This window comes from Acipenser ruthenus, chromosome 37 (genome assembly GCF_902713425.1).
Source record: "Acipenser ruthenus chromosome 37, fAciRut3.2 maternal haplotype, whole genome shotgun sequence".
In the NCBI taxonomy this organism is placed as follows: Eukaryota; Metazoa; Chordata; class Actinopteri; order Acipenseriformes; family Acipenseridae; genus Acipenser; species Acipenser ruthenus.
This window is the reverse complement of record NC_081225.1, coordinates 2,737,507-2,751,722: the sequence shown is the minus strand read 5'-3', so window position 1 is coordinate 2,751,722 and position 14,216 is coordinate 2,737,507. Positions and strand designations below refer to the sequence as shown.

Sequence of the window (14,216 nt, the reverse complement as noted above, 5' to 3'; positions counted from 1 at the left end):
AGGCTGCCGTAGCACTGAGGCGCCCTGCGTGCCGCATTTAACTGAGGCAGATATGTCAATCCCACATCCAGATTTTTGTCAGGGCGCTGTGATGTTATACCAGCTAACCCTATTGGAGACATCGCCTCTTTTCCAAGGCTGGGGCTCAGGGATTTTTGCTCAGGCTCGCCTTTCCGTTGGTCCTGATCTTTGTCAGGGCGCTGTGATGTCATGCCAGCTGACCCTGTGGGAGAAATCACTTTTGTTCCCAGGCTGGGGTTCAGGGATTTCTGGTCAGGCTCGCCTTTCCATTGGTCCTTCTGAAGCTCCCTGGTGGCTTTTTGGATGATGTCATCAACAAATTTGACAGCCGCAGCCCACAGCAGTGGTGAAATTTCATCAGCTCCGTTCATCATTTTTTAACTATTAAAAAAAATTGGGAAAAATAGCAAAACATTGACTTCAAAGGGAACGTGATTCTAACTTTGTTAAACAAGTCATGGCAGTGACTTACTAGCATCAAACATGGAAATTTAATGGAACCGCCTACAGCTCTGGCCAAAAGTTTAGCATCACCTACAATTTTAGGATTGAGACATCATTTAGAAAGAAACCTACATGAAAATAATTTAGATATTTTATTTAACATTCCAAACAAAAGTAGAAATCGGAAATGATTTAATTTATTTATTAATTCTTTAACCAGGAAAAAAACCACTGATACTGAGGCCTCTTTCACAAGAGTGTCCTAGCAAGATATCCAGAAACAGACAGGAGTCATTTCACATCCCTAAAAATAAAGACAAACTCACCATACATTCAATCTGGGATCAGAAGCGTTTACATTTCGATCATTCTTTGAACCTCCTTATTAAAACACATTTAATCTTAGTCATTATTCTTCAATAATAATAATAGCGTTTAGGGAAAGCTTGGAAAGGGAACACCAGGACGCACCAGTAAGGAATCATTTAGGATTAATAGGGACACTTTTTTTAAAAACATATCCAAAATAGCTCTTTTCTGTTTTAAGAATAATCCCACTGCTTGCAATGTGACTTCTCATGGTTTTCCATCAGTGTTTCTGTATAGTTCTAAAGTAATGACGTCAAAGAATATCCTTCATCTCCAAGAGTGACACGCAGAATAGCTCAGCCAATCAGATGTCAGTACAGTGATGTCGCTGTGCTGTGACGATGTCATTCTATTCTGACGATCTCATTGCATTGTGAGGATCTTATTTCAGTTCAGTTCTAGCATTCCGGTATGGAGACATTTTAATAATCATCTATTTTAATCTATTCACTTTCCTTGGACTTGTATCTGACGTTTGCCCATCAAGAACAATCTTTTGAATTCGACTTTTTCAGAACATCCTGGTATAAAAGTATTTCGGAATTGATATTCAGAGAATTGATATAATTAAGAATCTAATTATTTTCCAGATAATGCCACAGCAAGTGTCATTGGATTCCTCTTATCACAATAAGCTACACTGACATCATTGCTTGCTATACCCACAAACTTATATTTAAATGACTGCACCCTGCCATCTGATTGGTCCTTTCCTTTTGACCTTAAACGAGGTCACAGTTCTGTGACATGAATCTCTTTTGCTGTACACTTGATTGGGTAAGGCCCATTAATATATATGTCAACGACTGTATTCATGTACATTATAATAGCCATTGTGACCTCGTAGGACTACATCACAATTGGAAAAAAAAAAACTTTCACTGTAACAGCCAATCAGAGTGCAGGGAATTCAACCAGTCAATTATTCTCACTTATAGCATCCTGGCAAAGTTTGAACGGTCCCTGAATAAGCATCATTCCAATTGGATAAACAAGTTCTAGTGAACAGTTCCACAGTATGCCAGTCACAGGATATTGATACAGATTTAAACAGAACAACAATCTTCTAACCTGCCATTCGAATGATAAGAATTCAGGGCAGCTGATAATGAAACTTTAAGTGTCTATTATTAAATTATAAAACCAGTAACAGCAGAAACAGATGAACATGTCTTACCTCTTCTCAACTCTTACTTCAACTCCTATCAACACTGGCGTTGCCAGGTATGCCAGTGTTCAGTGATGATGTCAAAGCATTGTGATGCCTATTCATCTAACCAATTGCAGCCTGTAGAGTTCTGACGATGTCACTGCATTATGATGTCATTTCAACCAACCAGCTGCATACATTTTGTTTTTTGTTTGTTTGTTTAATCACGTTTTTAAAATGGCTGCTGTTGTCTGGCTTGAAATGACATAACAATGCGGTGACATCATCATCAGAACTGCAGATATGGAAACTCAAATATCGCAAATATAATTTAGAATAATTAATCATTAATCATTTTGCAGTTAATACAACTAAGGCTGAACATTTATTTGATCAGACGTTGAGATTGTTTGTGTGGACAGTCCTTTACTATTTAAGCTTCATATTTTCCAAGAAAAAGGCAGGTTTGCTTTATGATTTACAGTCATCTTTAGATTTAATTTTTGTATTTGTAAAGTGTTTTCCGTACAGAGCTGTGGTTTACAATGCAGCAAGATAAATGATTTTTGAAAAAATATATAACAATGAAATGCAAAGTCTGGATAAAACATTAAAGAGAACATTTACGCCATATTGTCGATTACAATTGAAACTGTTAAACATTACAGCCTTAAATATAACGGCAAAATATTTACTTTCAAGATTAAATTAAAGCTTTAAAAAATATAGCCTTCATTTCTTATATCTTAAAATGAAACTTTAAGTGTCTATTATTTAATTATAATCTATTTTAAAACCAGTATCAGCAGAAACAGATAAACATGTCTTACCTCTTCTCAACTCTTACTTCAACTCCTATCAACACTGGCGTTGCCAGGTATGCCAGTGTTCAATGATGCTGTCAAAGCATTGTGATGCCTATTCATCTAACCAATTGCAGCCTGTAGAGTTCAGAAGATGTCACTGCATTATGATGTCATTTTAACCAACCAGCCACTGCCATTTTGTTTTTTTTTATCACGTTGCAGTTTTTTAAAATGTCTTGAAATGACATCACAATGCGGTGACATCATCAACATCAGAACTGCAGATATCAACATCCAAAATATCACACATAGAGAAAATAAATCGTTTACACTGTGTTCAAATTGCACATGAAACACATTCACTGTCAAATTTGCTGATATTTCTGGGTAAAACGTGGGCCTGTGTGTTTAAGCCCCCCTGTTTGTCCCTGGGGTGGCTCAATGGGAGGTGTTTGCAGTGTGTGGGTGAGAGGTGTGAGAGCGAGTCTGCACTGCCTGACAAAGAAACTGACCGAACACCAGCCCTGGGCCACACTGCTTCTCGGATGTTTAAATGAGATTGACACACTAGACACAGTAGATCCCACTGGTGACAAAGCCGTCATAACGCAAAAGAATGCAGCCACAGTGTGAAAGGGTAGTTGTGTAACGTGGCGTGATTGTGTTAAGTTGCAAAGTAGTTTTGTGTTGTATTGTGGAGAGCTGGGTTGGGAGAGCTGCATTGGGAGCACTGCATTCCTTTGTGTGTATTGTGTAGTGTCTTGCTCTTATTGTATTACTTGTATTGTAACGCTTGAAATGTTTTTGCTAAGATTGTAAGTCGCCCTGGATAAGGGCGTCTGCTAAGAAATAAATAATAATAATAATAATTGTTTGATTAGCCACAGCATATATAGGTAACTAGCTCAGATGTGTCTGATTTGATTATTAAACTCCCAGTAAAACCAGCAATGGATCACACTGCTGCGCAATGGAAGTCTTTTTGCCATCCCCTGTGCCATGTTAGCATCTTCTTTCTTCTTTCCTGCAGGATTAGTGACATCATGTACCACGTGCTCATCTACGCTACCATCGTGGAAATGCAAGCCATGATGACGTTTGAGCACGATGACATTATTAACGCAGGCAGCACCATGAAGGGGACCCAGGCAGTGTGTCAGAGGTGGGGCAGAGGGGTTCAGAGATCCCTGAGAAGAGAAAGCTGTTTTCAGTATGGATCCTCAATCATACTGACCTACAGCTCTGGCCAAAGGTTCAGCATCACCCTTATAAGGCGGCGCGTGAGTCTTTCGTTTGGGGAGGCTATTCCACACTTTCCCCTCTGCGTTTATTAAACCGAAAGATGTACAGTAAGATACACGCATTATATATATATATATATATATATATATATATATATATATATATATATATATATATATATACAGTGCCTATAGAAAGTCTACACCCCCTTGAACTTTTTTCACATTTTGTTGTGTCAGTGCCTCAGAGTTTCATGCATTTAAATGAGGATTTTTTTCCACTTATCTACACACCATACTCCACACTGTTAAGGGGAAAAAAAGTTTTTATTGAGAAAAAAATTATATATTAAAAATACAAAACTGAAAGATCATAATTGGATTAGTCTCCACCCGCCTGAGTTAATACTTGGTGGAAGCACCTTTGGCAGCAATTACAGCTGTGGGTCTGTTGGTATAGGTCTTTGCACACCTAGATTTGGCAATATTTACAAAACTGTTCAAGCTCTGTCAAGTTCCTTGGGGAGCGTTGATGGACAGCAATCTCCAAGTCATGCCGCAAATTTTTGATTGGATTTAGGTCGGGGCTCTGACTGGGCCACTCAAGGATATTTACCTTTTTGTTCCTTAGCCACTCCAGTGTAGCTTTGGCTGTGTGTTTTGGGTCATTTTCATGCTGAAAGGTGAACTTCCGTCTGATGGTTGAGTCTTTGCTTTGAAATGCACTACCCAGCAGAGGGAACCTACAGGAACTGCTGAATGTATCCTGAAATCATGTGAATCACTACAATTTAACACAGGTGGAGGCCACTTAACCCTTGCCAGCTGATGCGCTTTAATTTCATTGAAAAATTCATGATGACAAAAAGGTCATTTCTCAGCCATACAAACAGATACCTTGTTTCTTTTTGTGTTGGGTCATTGCCATGACCACGGGCCGTGTCATTATACCATTGGTTTAAGGCTAGGATGGGTGTGGCATATATTATTTTGAGTTTGAAGACGAGTCTCACTGCCAGCGCCATTACGACTGAGTGGACAGCGGAGTTCTTTATCTACAATTCTACAATTCCAGGGCGGATAATCAGCACATAATCTAAAAGGTAAATACTTAAAATAATTAGTCGTATTGTTTTTTTTCCATATTTTGTTTTTAAAACTTTATATTTGTTGTCATGTCTGTCTGTGTGTGTATGTGTCTGCTTGCTTGCTTGCTAGGCAGAGCTAACTTTGTAAGATCCAAACAAGAGTAACTACTCTACTAGCATATAACAAAAATAAAATAAAAATATTGAAGTTAGTTTCACTTCTGTTCGTGTTAATTTTAGTTTCTTTTCCCCCTTTTTACAAGTTGTTTCTCCTCAGGAGAAAATAGACATACTGCTGCGTGCGATGCGAAACTACATCAGCAGTACATGCTGAATATTCTTTCAATATATTTTGTTTTTTTTTCCGGACATATCATTCTTAGCTGTAACATTAGTCAATATTATTATTATTTAGCTGTTTTAATTTATTTTAACTTTCGGTAATTATTTAGTGTTTTATTAGGGTTTTTTTTTACTTGGTGTATATGTGTGTAAAGAAGAGAGTGAGGCATGATTTAGCTGTAAGTTAGTTATTATTATTTAGCCATGTATTTGATCATGATTTACTTTGTCTATTATTTAGCCATGAATATTTTATTTTGTTTGTGCAAAGAACAGTGAGGCATTATTTAGTTGTAGTTATTATTAATCAGCCATGTATTATATTATTACTTTATTATTGTATTTTGTTTTCAGTTTAATTTTTCTCTGTGTGAAAAAAGGCTGGAGAATTGTTTATTATTATGAACTGGTATTTTAATGTTTTGTGTGGGTGTGTGTGAGCCAGAAGATGGATGGAGACCAGCAGCTCCAGCATCTGTTTCAGTCTCTGAAGAGGACTGAGTCTTCATTTATTATTTATTGTAGTTTTGAAAATAAACATCTTAAATCTTAATTTTGTCTAAGTTTATTTTACCTTGTAATTTGCATCTATTTAAATAAATAAATAAAATCGTTTTTTTTTTTTTTTTTTTTTTTTTTTTACTTAATATCTTGTGTGTTGTTTCTTCATTTTTATACTTAAATATAATTGTATCTCAGACAGGGTAATAATGTTTCCAATAAGTTTTTGGCAAGTCTATTGGCTGGCATTTGCATTTCACAGGTTGATTTTTTTTTTCTTCTAAAATTCCATACATTATAAAACCGTATCTAGCTCTGCAACTGTTCAAGATAATTCAATTCGGATTTCAGATTTGAAATCCTTGAGACATTTATGGAATACTTGGAAAAAGGTTGAAATTTGCAATTTTTTAAAATATTTGTACTTTTTATTTTTCAAAGAAAAATTATGATGAGTAGCTCATATGGAAAAAAAATAATCACCCCACAACAAAATAACCCACATTACTGAACATATCTACTTAATGCATTTCTGTGGGTGTATTGGGGTTTAATTTCTGAATTACGGTTTAAAAGCTACAAGCAATTAAACAAAGTGTTCATATTCATAACCAAATATGGACCTTTTCCTTAGGCAGCATAGGGTTAACATGGTGTGTGATTTTGAAGGTGATTGGTTACACCTGAGCTATTACAAGGGGGGTGGACACTTATCCAACCAAGCTATTTTTAATTATTTTTCTACAAATGTCTAGAATATTCTTTTTAACTTGGAAGTTGTGGGGTAGGATGTGTAGATAAATGAAAAAAAAAAAACAACTATTTTAATTCCAGGCTGTAAGGCAACAAGAGGTGAACATTTTGAAAGGGGGTGTAGACTTGATATAGGCACTGTATTAATATATATAATTAAGACTTGCATTTTTTTTTTTATTAGTCTGTTACTAGTTTAATTCATTGTGCTGAGTTTGAAAAATAGTCGGCCTGCCGGACACAAATAAAAGCTGTAAACCAGATTATTTTTGAGAACTTGTACCGTATAATAATTTATAGCACAAAACAGACCTCAAAACCGCTCAGGGATGCTACATATATATTGAGTTGTTTTTTTTTTTTTTTTAACATAAGGCGGTCAAATGAATGAAGTCTAATAGAGCACTAACTTGTACTTTAAAATATGTTATGCCTATTTAAGCAAATCAGTAAGGATAACAAGCTGCACTGATTTTTAAAACCAATTTCAAACACCATTTCCATCACTTCACACCAGTTTAAATCAATTATTAATACTGACTATTAAGCTTCTAAACACACACTTATTATCGTACTTGTAATCAAGGGGCATTCAGCGTATTTCATAAGGTATTGTAACGACCCTGGCGATGGCAGCATCCTGGACATTGTGTTTGTCTTGTTTGTTACGTCCTGTTTAAGGTTCCATGTATTGTGAGGGTACGGGGCACGCCGTTGGTGTGTGTCTGCGTGAGTGCATGCGTGTGTGTGCAGTGGGCGGTTCCCCCAGAGGCTATAAGTAGGAGGGGGGGGAAGCCGCGAGCGGGAGAATGCGTGTGAATGTCTGACTGGAGAGCGATTACGAGAGACAGAGTACCGGCTGAGAGAGTGCTTGTCGGTGAGTCTGCGGTGTAAAAGAGAGAGAGACAGCTATTTGTTATTTTGGCGTGAACCCCGGCCCAAACAGGGTTTCGTTGTGTTATTAGAGAAATTAAAAAAATAAAAGTACGTGGAACCTCATCTGGCCTCTCCCGAGTCTGTCTCATCCCCATAGCACAGAACGCTACATTGGTGTTTCAGAAGTGGGATTTGTACAGCGCCTGTCACGAGGGGTGAAACAGAAGCAAGAGGGAGAAGATGGCGGACGCGAGAGAGATGAGAGAAGACGAGCTGCGAGCCAGACTGGAGGAGCTGGTCGCTGAGCTGAGGGTCAGGAGCTACCCGAGAATGGGCGCTGCATGGGGAGGAGAGAACATGGAGCGAGGGAGGAGCAAGAACCCTTGGGCGAAAGAGGAAAGAGGGATCAAGATGGCGGAGCTGGAAGACAGACAGACTGCTCCGCAGGCTGAGGGGCACTGCGCCATCGTCATCGAGGGAGAAGGAGATTCTTCGGCCGCCGCAAGGACCTCATCAGCCACAGAGATAGGAGGAGCGCAAGTGCGCGTCAAGGAGGAGGCAGCGTCACCATCGGACACGCCCGCCCTGCAGCAGAATGTCAACAAGGGGGTTTATTACAGCCGTTTGCAGTACAACGGTAAGGCCGATTGGCGAGACTTTGTAAAGCAGTTTGAAATGATGGCAATGGTAAACAACTGGACAGACAGAGAGAAAGCCAGTAATTTAATTGCTTGTTTAGAAGAAGAGGCTTTACATTGTTTAACCACCGTCGATCTAAATGGCTGTAGTAGCTATGGGACATTGGTTGCTGAACTGAGCGTGTGTCTGACAAGAGAGCGTGACGTTAAGCCCCGATATGGGCCCCGTGCCGATCACGGGAGAGAGAATATGCGGTGTGGGGGGAACATGTTGCCAGGGGCGAGCCGGCAGCCAGTGAAAGCAGGCCGATATGACGGTAGATCGCCGTGGGAGGCGTACCACGTCAAATTCAGGATGGCAGCGCTCACTAATGACTGGGGGCCGACGGAGAAAGCAGGACAGTTGGCGGCTGCATTAGAGGGAGAAGCGCTGCAGGTTCTGCTGGACTTGGGCCCAGACGAGGTGGCCCAATACGAGGTGTTAACCGCAGCTCTCGAACGCCGTTTTGGGAGAGTGGAGCCCGCAGTCGGGTTGCGCCTGCAGCTGGCCAACCGCACTAGAGCTCCCGGAGAGAAACTGGGCGTACTGGCTGCTGATGTCCGGTACCTGGCCCGGAGGGGGTACCCAATGTTCCCGCCAGCCACCCAGGAGGACCTGGCTGTCGAGGCCTTTGTTCGCGGACTGACCCCGACCGCTCTACGTCAGCAGGTCCGGTTTGCTGCCCCAACCTCCCTAGAGCTTGCCGTGGCTCACGCCGAACGAGTCGAGGCGGTGCTCGAGGAGGGGGAGCGGGACCATGCCCCTGGGAGCGAGAGTGGTCAGCAGAAGAGGCGGCCTGACCACACACCACCTAGAGCTCGCATGGCCCAAGCAGAAGAAGAGGAGGCCCCGTACCGCACCATTGACCCCACCTGGCCCCCGGAGCTTACCACCCTCATCAGGGCGGCGATCACCCAGCCAGCTCGGACTCCTGAAACCCCCCCACAGCTGTGCTGGGGCTGTGGACAGCCTGGCCACCTACGGCGCCACTGCCCAGCAGCAGCTGCTGCACCACCACCACACCTGACACAGCAACCGCAGGGAAACGCCAAGGGGCCCGCATAGACGGGACGACGCGTGCCCCCAGTCCAGTCCCATTAATCGCGGACCACCCAGCTGCAGCGGCCGCCACCAGTACTAACCCGTGTAGCCGACAGAGCAGGGCGTCACCCCTCACGGAAACAGCCGACCACAGACAGTGCCAGCCAGCTATAGCGGTAGGAAGGACCACTGCCGGGGACTTCTGCCATGTCCCCGTCCGCATTGAGGGGGTCCCGTGCACTGCTCTCGTAGACACTGGCTCCACGGTGACTCTCATCCGCCCCGATGTGCTCCCTGCAGGGGTCCGGCTGGAGCCCACCACCGTGCAGTTGCGCACTGTGACTGGAGAGCTAGCCCCCATGCAAGGAAAGGGCAACCTTGCTATTGAAGTGGCTGGACGGACAGTACACCACCCTGTCTGGGTAGCAGCTGTACAGGACCCCTGCATACTGGGCCTGGACTTCCTGCGCTACACAGGCGGACAGCTAAACCTCCGGACCGGGACACTGCACATACAGGGGAGCCCGGCTTTAGCTTTAGCCTCACCCCTTGGACCGCTGGGTCGGAGTCGGGACCCCTTCGCACGACAGTTTCGGGATCTGCCGAGGACACAACGGACCGCCGCCATGAGACGGGAGACCTCAGCACACCCCCGGGCTCCATCATGCGCCAGTCTCATCAGGGACAATACAGCGTCTCGACGGCCCCCACTCCGGAAGGAGCTACTGCTTGCACAGCCGCCTTCAGGTGCCAGCGCTCGCCAGCCAACATGGCCACCCTCAGGCCGCAACGCTCGCCAGCCAACACGGCCACTCTCAGGCCGCAATGCTCGCCAGCATGTACAGCCGCCCTCCTGCAGTTCTAGCGTGGCCCAGGGGAATGCAGCTCTCCCCCAGGCAGCCCCGCCACCCTGCCCGGCGCCGCCAACCGCTACCCAAGGGCTGCGGGAGGATACCGCCATGCCACGCCCTACTGTCAGGAGTAATTCAGCGTCCCCAGCAATCTCCCCTCCGCCACCAGTCTCCCCTGAAGACCCAGCTCTCAGCGCAGTGCATGCAGTTTGGCTCAGGAGCTGCGAAGGGCTTTGCACAGAAGAGCGTCGCCAGCTGTGGGAACTGGTGTATGAGTATCGCCACAGTTTCGCTACCGCCTCGGATGACGTGGGGCGGACACACCTGGTGCAGCACCAGATCGAGACGGGAGCCGCCCGCCCCATTAAGCAGCGCCCTCGCCGCCAACCACTCGCCCTCCAGGAAGCCACAGAGCAGGTGCTGGAGGAGATGAAGGCAGCGGGGATCATTGAGCCGTCCGACAGCCCCTGGACCTCGCCGGTAGTCATGGTGCGGAAGAAGGACGGCAAGTGGCGCTTCTGCGTCGATTACCGGCGAGTGAACGATGTGACGGAGAAGGACTCCTACCCCCTTCCCCGCATCGATGAGTCCCTGGACTTGGTGGCCGGCTCTAGATGGTTCTCTTCGCTGGACCTCCGCAGCGGCTACTGGCAGGTTGCGCTGGATCCCTCTGCACGGCCGAAGACTGCCTTCTCCACTGGACGGGGTCTGTGGCAGTTTACTGTGATGCCGTTCGGACTTTGCAACGCCCCCGCAACGTTCGAGCGGCTCATGGAAAAGGTGCTGGCCGGAGTACCCCCCTCGGAGTGCCTGGTCTACCTGGATGACCTGCTAGTCCACGGAGGGACCTTCCAGGACGCCCTGGCCTCCCTGCATGAGGTGCTCCGGCGAGTGAGGAAAGCGGGGCTAAAACTGCACTCTGAAAAGTGCCAGCTGATGCGCCAGGAGGTCTCGTTCCTCGGGCACCGAGTGGGAGCAGAGGGGATCCAGACAGAGGTGGACAAGGTCACCGCAGTGAGGGACTGGCCTATTCCCGTCAATCCCCGGCAGGTTAGAAGCTTCCTAGGGCTTGCGTCCTACTACCGCAGGTTTGTGCAGGGCTTTGCCACCATCGCTGCCCCCCTGCACCGCCTCCTGAGGAAAGACGAGCCCTTTGAGTGGACCCCGGCGTGCCAGGAGGCGTTCGCCTCCCTGCAACATGCGCTGTGCCAGTCCCCGGTGCTGGCTCCCCCGGATGTCCGTTCTCCCTTCCTGCTGGACACGGATGCAAGCAACGAGGGGATCGGGGCTGTCTTATCCCAGCCGGGTCCAGAAGGGGAGCATGTGGTGGCGTATTTTAGCCGGTCGCTCAGCAAGGCAGAGCGCCGGTATTGCGTCACCCGACGGGAGCTGCTTGCGGTGGTGGAGGGGGTCCGCCACTTCCGCCACTATCTCTGCGGGCTCCCCTTCACCATTCGCACAGACCACGCTGCCCTGCAGTGGCTCCTGACGTTCCGGGAGCCGGAGGGACAGGTCGCCCGTTGGATCGAGCAGCTCCAGGCGTTTCAGTACCGGATCCAACACCGGGCTGGTGAGAAGCACGCCAATGCGGACGCGCTGTCCCGTCGTCCCTGTGCCCGGGAGGGATGCGCCCATTGCAGCAGAAAGGAGGAGAGGGAAGCAGAGCTGTCCCGCCGGGGGGAAGAGCAATGCCGGGTGGCAGTATCGGCTGAGAGGGTGGATTGGAGAGCCCATCAGGACCGAGACCCGGACCTCCGCCCCATACTACATTGGCTAGAGGAGCAGCGAAGGCCTCCCTGGGAGGAGGTGGCCCCTTTTTCCACCGCCACTCGGGGGCTGTGGGCTCAGTGGAGCGGGTTGGCCTTGCGTGACAGAGTCCTTCAGCGGCAGTGGAAGGTGCCCGCCACGGGGGAGGTGAGGTGGCAGGTGGTTGTCCCGGGGGCGATGCGCCAGGAGGTGCTAGAGGCCCATCATGGGACCCCAGGCACTGGTCATTTTGGAGTGACGAAGACCCTGAGGCGGCTCCGCCAGTCGTTCTACTGGGGGCAGTGCAGGCGAGACGTGGAGGACCACTGCCGACGCTGTGACATCTGCACTGCCCGGAAAGGACCCCAGGGCCGGTCGCACGCCCCACTCCAGCAGTACCAGGTCGGGGGGCCTATGGAGAGGGTTGCCGTGGACGTACTAGGCCCCTTTCCACGCTCAGAGAGGGGGAACCGGTTCGTTCTGGTGGCCCTCGATTACTTCACTAAGTGGCCAGAGGCGTACGCTTTGCCAGACCAGGAGGCAGAGACGGTCGCTGAAGCACTGCTGGAGGGGTTCTTCAGCCGGTTCGGGGTCCCTCAAGAGTTGCATTCCGACCAAGGGCGCAACTTTGAGTCCCGGGTCTTTGCCGGGATGTGCCGGCGCCTGGGCATCAAGAAGACGCGGACCACCCCTCTGCACCCTCAGAGCGACGGACTGGTGGAGAGGTTCAACCGCACGCTGGCCGTACAGCTGGCTGTCACCACCGCCACCCACCAGCGGGACTGGGACACCCACCTGCCTGTCGTGCTGTTGGCCTGCCGCTCTGCTGTCCAGGATTCCACCGCCTGCACCCCTGCCCTGCTCATGCTGGGGCGTGAGCTGCGCACTCCTGCGGAGCTAGCGTTTGGTCGTCCCCCAGATGCCCCCAGTGTACCCCCGGGCCCTGAGTATGCCAGGAGACTACAGGACCGACTGGAATCAGCCCACAGCTTCGCCAGGGACCAGTTGCAGGCTGCTGGGGTACGGCAGAAGCGGAACTATGACCTCCGAGTACGGGGGCGCCACTTCACCGCCGGGGAGCTCGTGTGGGTCTTCAGCCCCAAGAGACAGCGGGGCCGTTGCCCCAAATTGGACAGCCACTGGCTTGGTCCTTGCCATGTCCTGGAGAGGATCGGGGACGTGGCCTACCGGGTGCAGCTACCTCACAGAGGACGCAAGGTAGTGCTACACCGGGATCGGCTGGCCCCCTACCTGGGACAACACCCAGCACCATCCGACCCAGCAGCTCCTGACAGTCCTCTCCTGCCCCCTCCTGATCCACCCCGCCCTAACAGTCCCCCCACCCCCAGGGCTGAGGGTTCCTCCCCCGACGGTTCAGTTTCCCTGTCCCCTGTGGCTGACAGGAGCCCGTCCTCCACGCAGGGCTCCCGCCCGCAAAGACAGCATCGCCTCCCGGGTCGTTTTCGAGACTTTGTTCTTCCCTCGGGGACGAGGGACTAAGGGGGGGGCTGTGTAACGACCCTGGCGATGGCAGCATCCTGGACATTGTGTTTGTCTTGTTTGTTACGTCCTGTTTAAGGTTCCATGTATTGTGAGGGTACGGGGCACGCCGTTGGTGTGTGTCTGCGTGAGTGCATGCGTGTGTGTGCAGTGGGCGGTTCCCCCAGAGGCTATAAGTAGGAGGGGGGGGAAGCCGCGAGCGGGAGAATGCGTGTGAATGTCTGACTGGAGAGCGATTACGAGAGAGAGAGTACCGGCTGAGAGAGTGCTTGTCGGTGAGTCTGCGGTGTAAAAGAGAGAGAGACAGCTATTTGTTATTTTGGCGTGAACCCCGGCCCAAACAGGGTTTCGTTGTGTTATTAAAGAAATTAAAAAAATAAAAGTACGTGGAACCTCATCTGGTCTCTCCCGAGTCTGTCTCATCCCCATAGCACAGAACGCTACAGTATATTCGCAAAAAAAAAAAACACACTTACCGTAAACTTTCCAATATTTATATGGGGCTCAGATCGGCTGGAAGAATGGACGTTAAACCAGCCAAGCGAATGACATTGAAATGCAACTAAATCCTGTATTTTGGACCTTGGTGATATTGAAACAGGACCGTCACAGCCTTGTTTACCTGTGTATCCAGAAATTGACTTTGGAAAGCAAAACCATTCATTTTCATCAGAATATTGAAATACGTTTTCATATTTACAGTACAGTAAGCAGGCAGATGCGGTTTCCTGGTTTCCTGCTTTCCTTGCAGACAGTTTTTCAGTTCAAAAGACCCCGCTTTCACTGAAAATGGAGTGAAGGACTGGAAA

The 14,216-nt window shown here is 47.9% G+C and overlaps 1 protein-coding gene across 1 annotated transcript; it reads left to right on the top strand.

Annotated features, from left to right (window-relative positions):
* Nucleotides 1-7,831: 7,831 nt before the first annotated feature.
* LOC131706752 (uncharacterized) lies at nt 7,832-13,821 on the top strand. Its single transcript, XM_059008437.1, has 2 exons — nt 7,832-9,047; nt 9,218-13,821. Exons 1-2 carry the CDS (start codon nt 7,832-7,834, stop codon nt 13,405-13,407), a joined length of 5,406 nt encoding a protein of 1,801 aa, XP_058864420.1. The 3' UTR covers nt 13,408-13,821.
* Nucleotides 13,822-14,216: the final 395 nt, after the last annotated feature.

Bases quoted from the DNA above. Each gene is read 5' to 3' on its own strand.
- LOC131706752 (XM_059008437.1), top strand. From the start codon at position 7,832: ATGGCGGACGCGAGAGAGATGAGAGAAGACGAGCTGCGAGCCAGACTG. The intron at 9,048-9,217 runs GTCAGCAGAAGA...ACCCCCCCACAG, and splicing joins TGCCCCTGGGAGCGAGAGTG to CTGTGCTGGGGCTGTGGACA.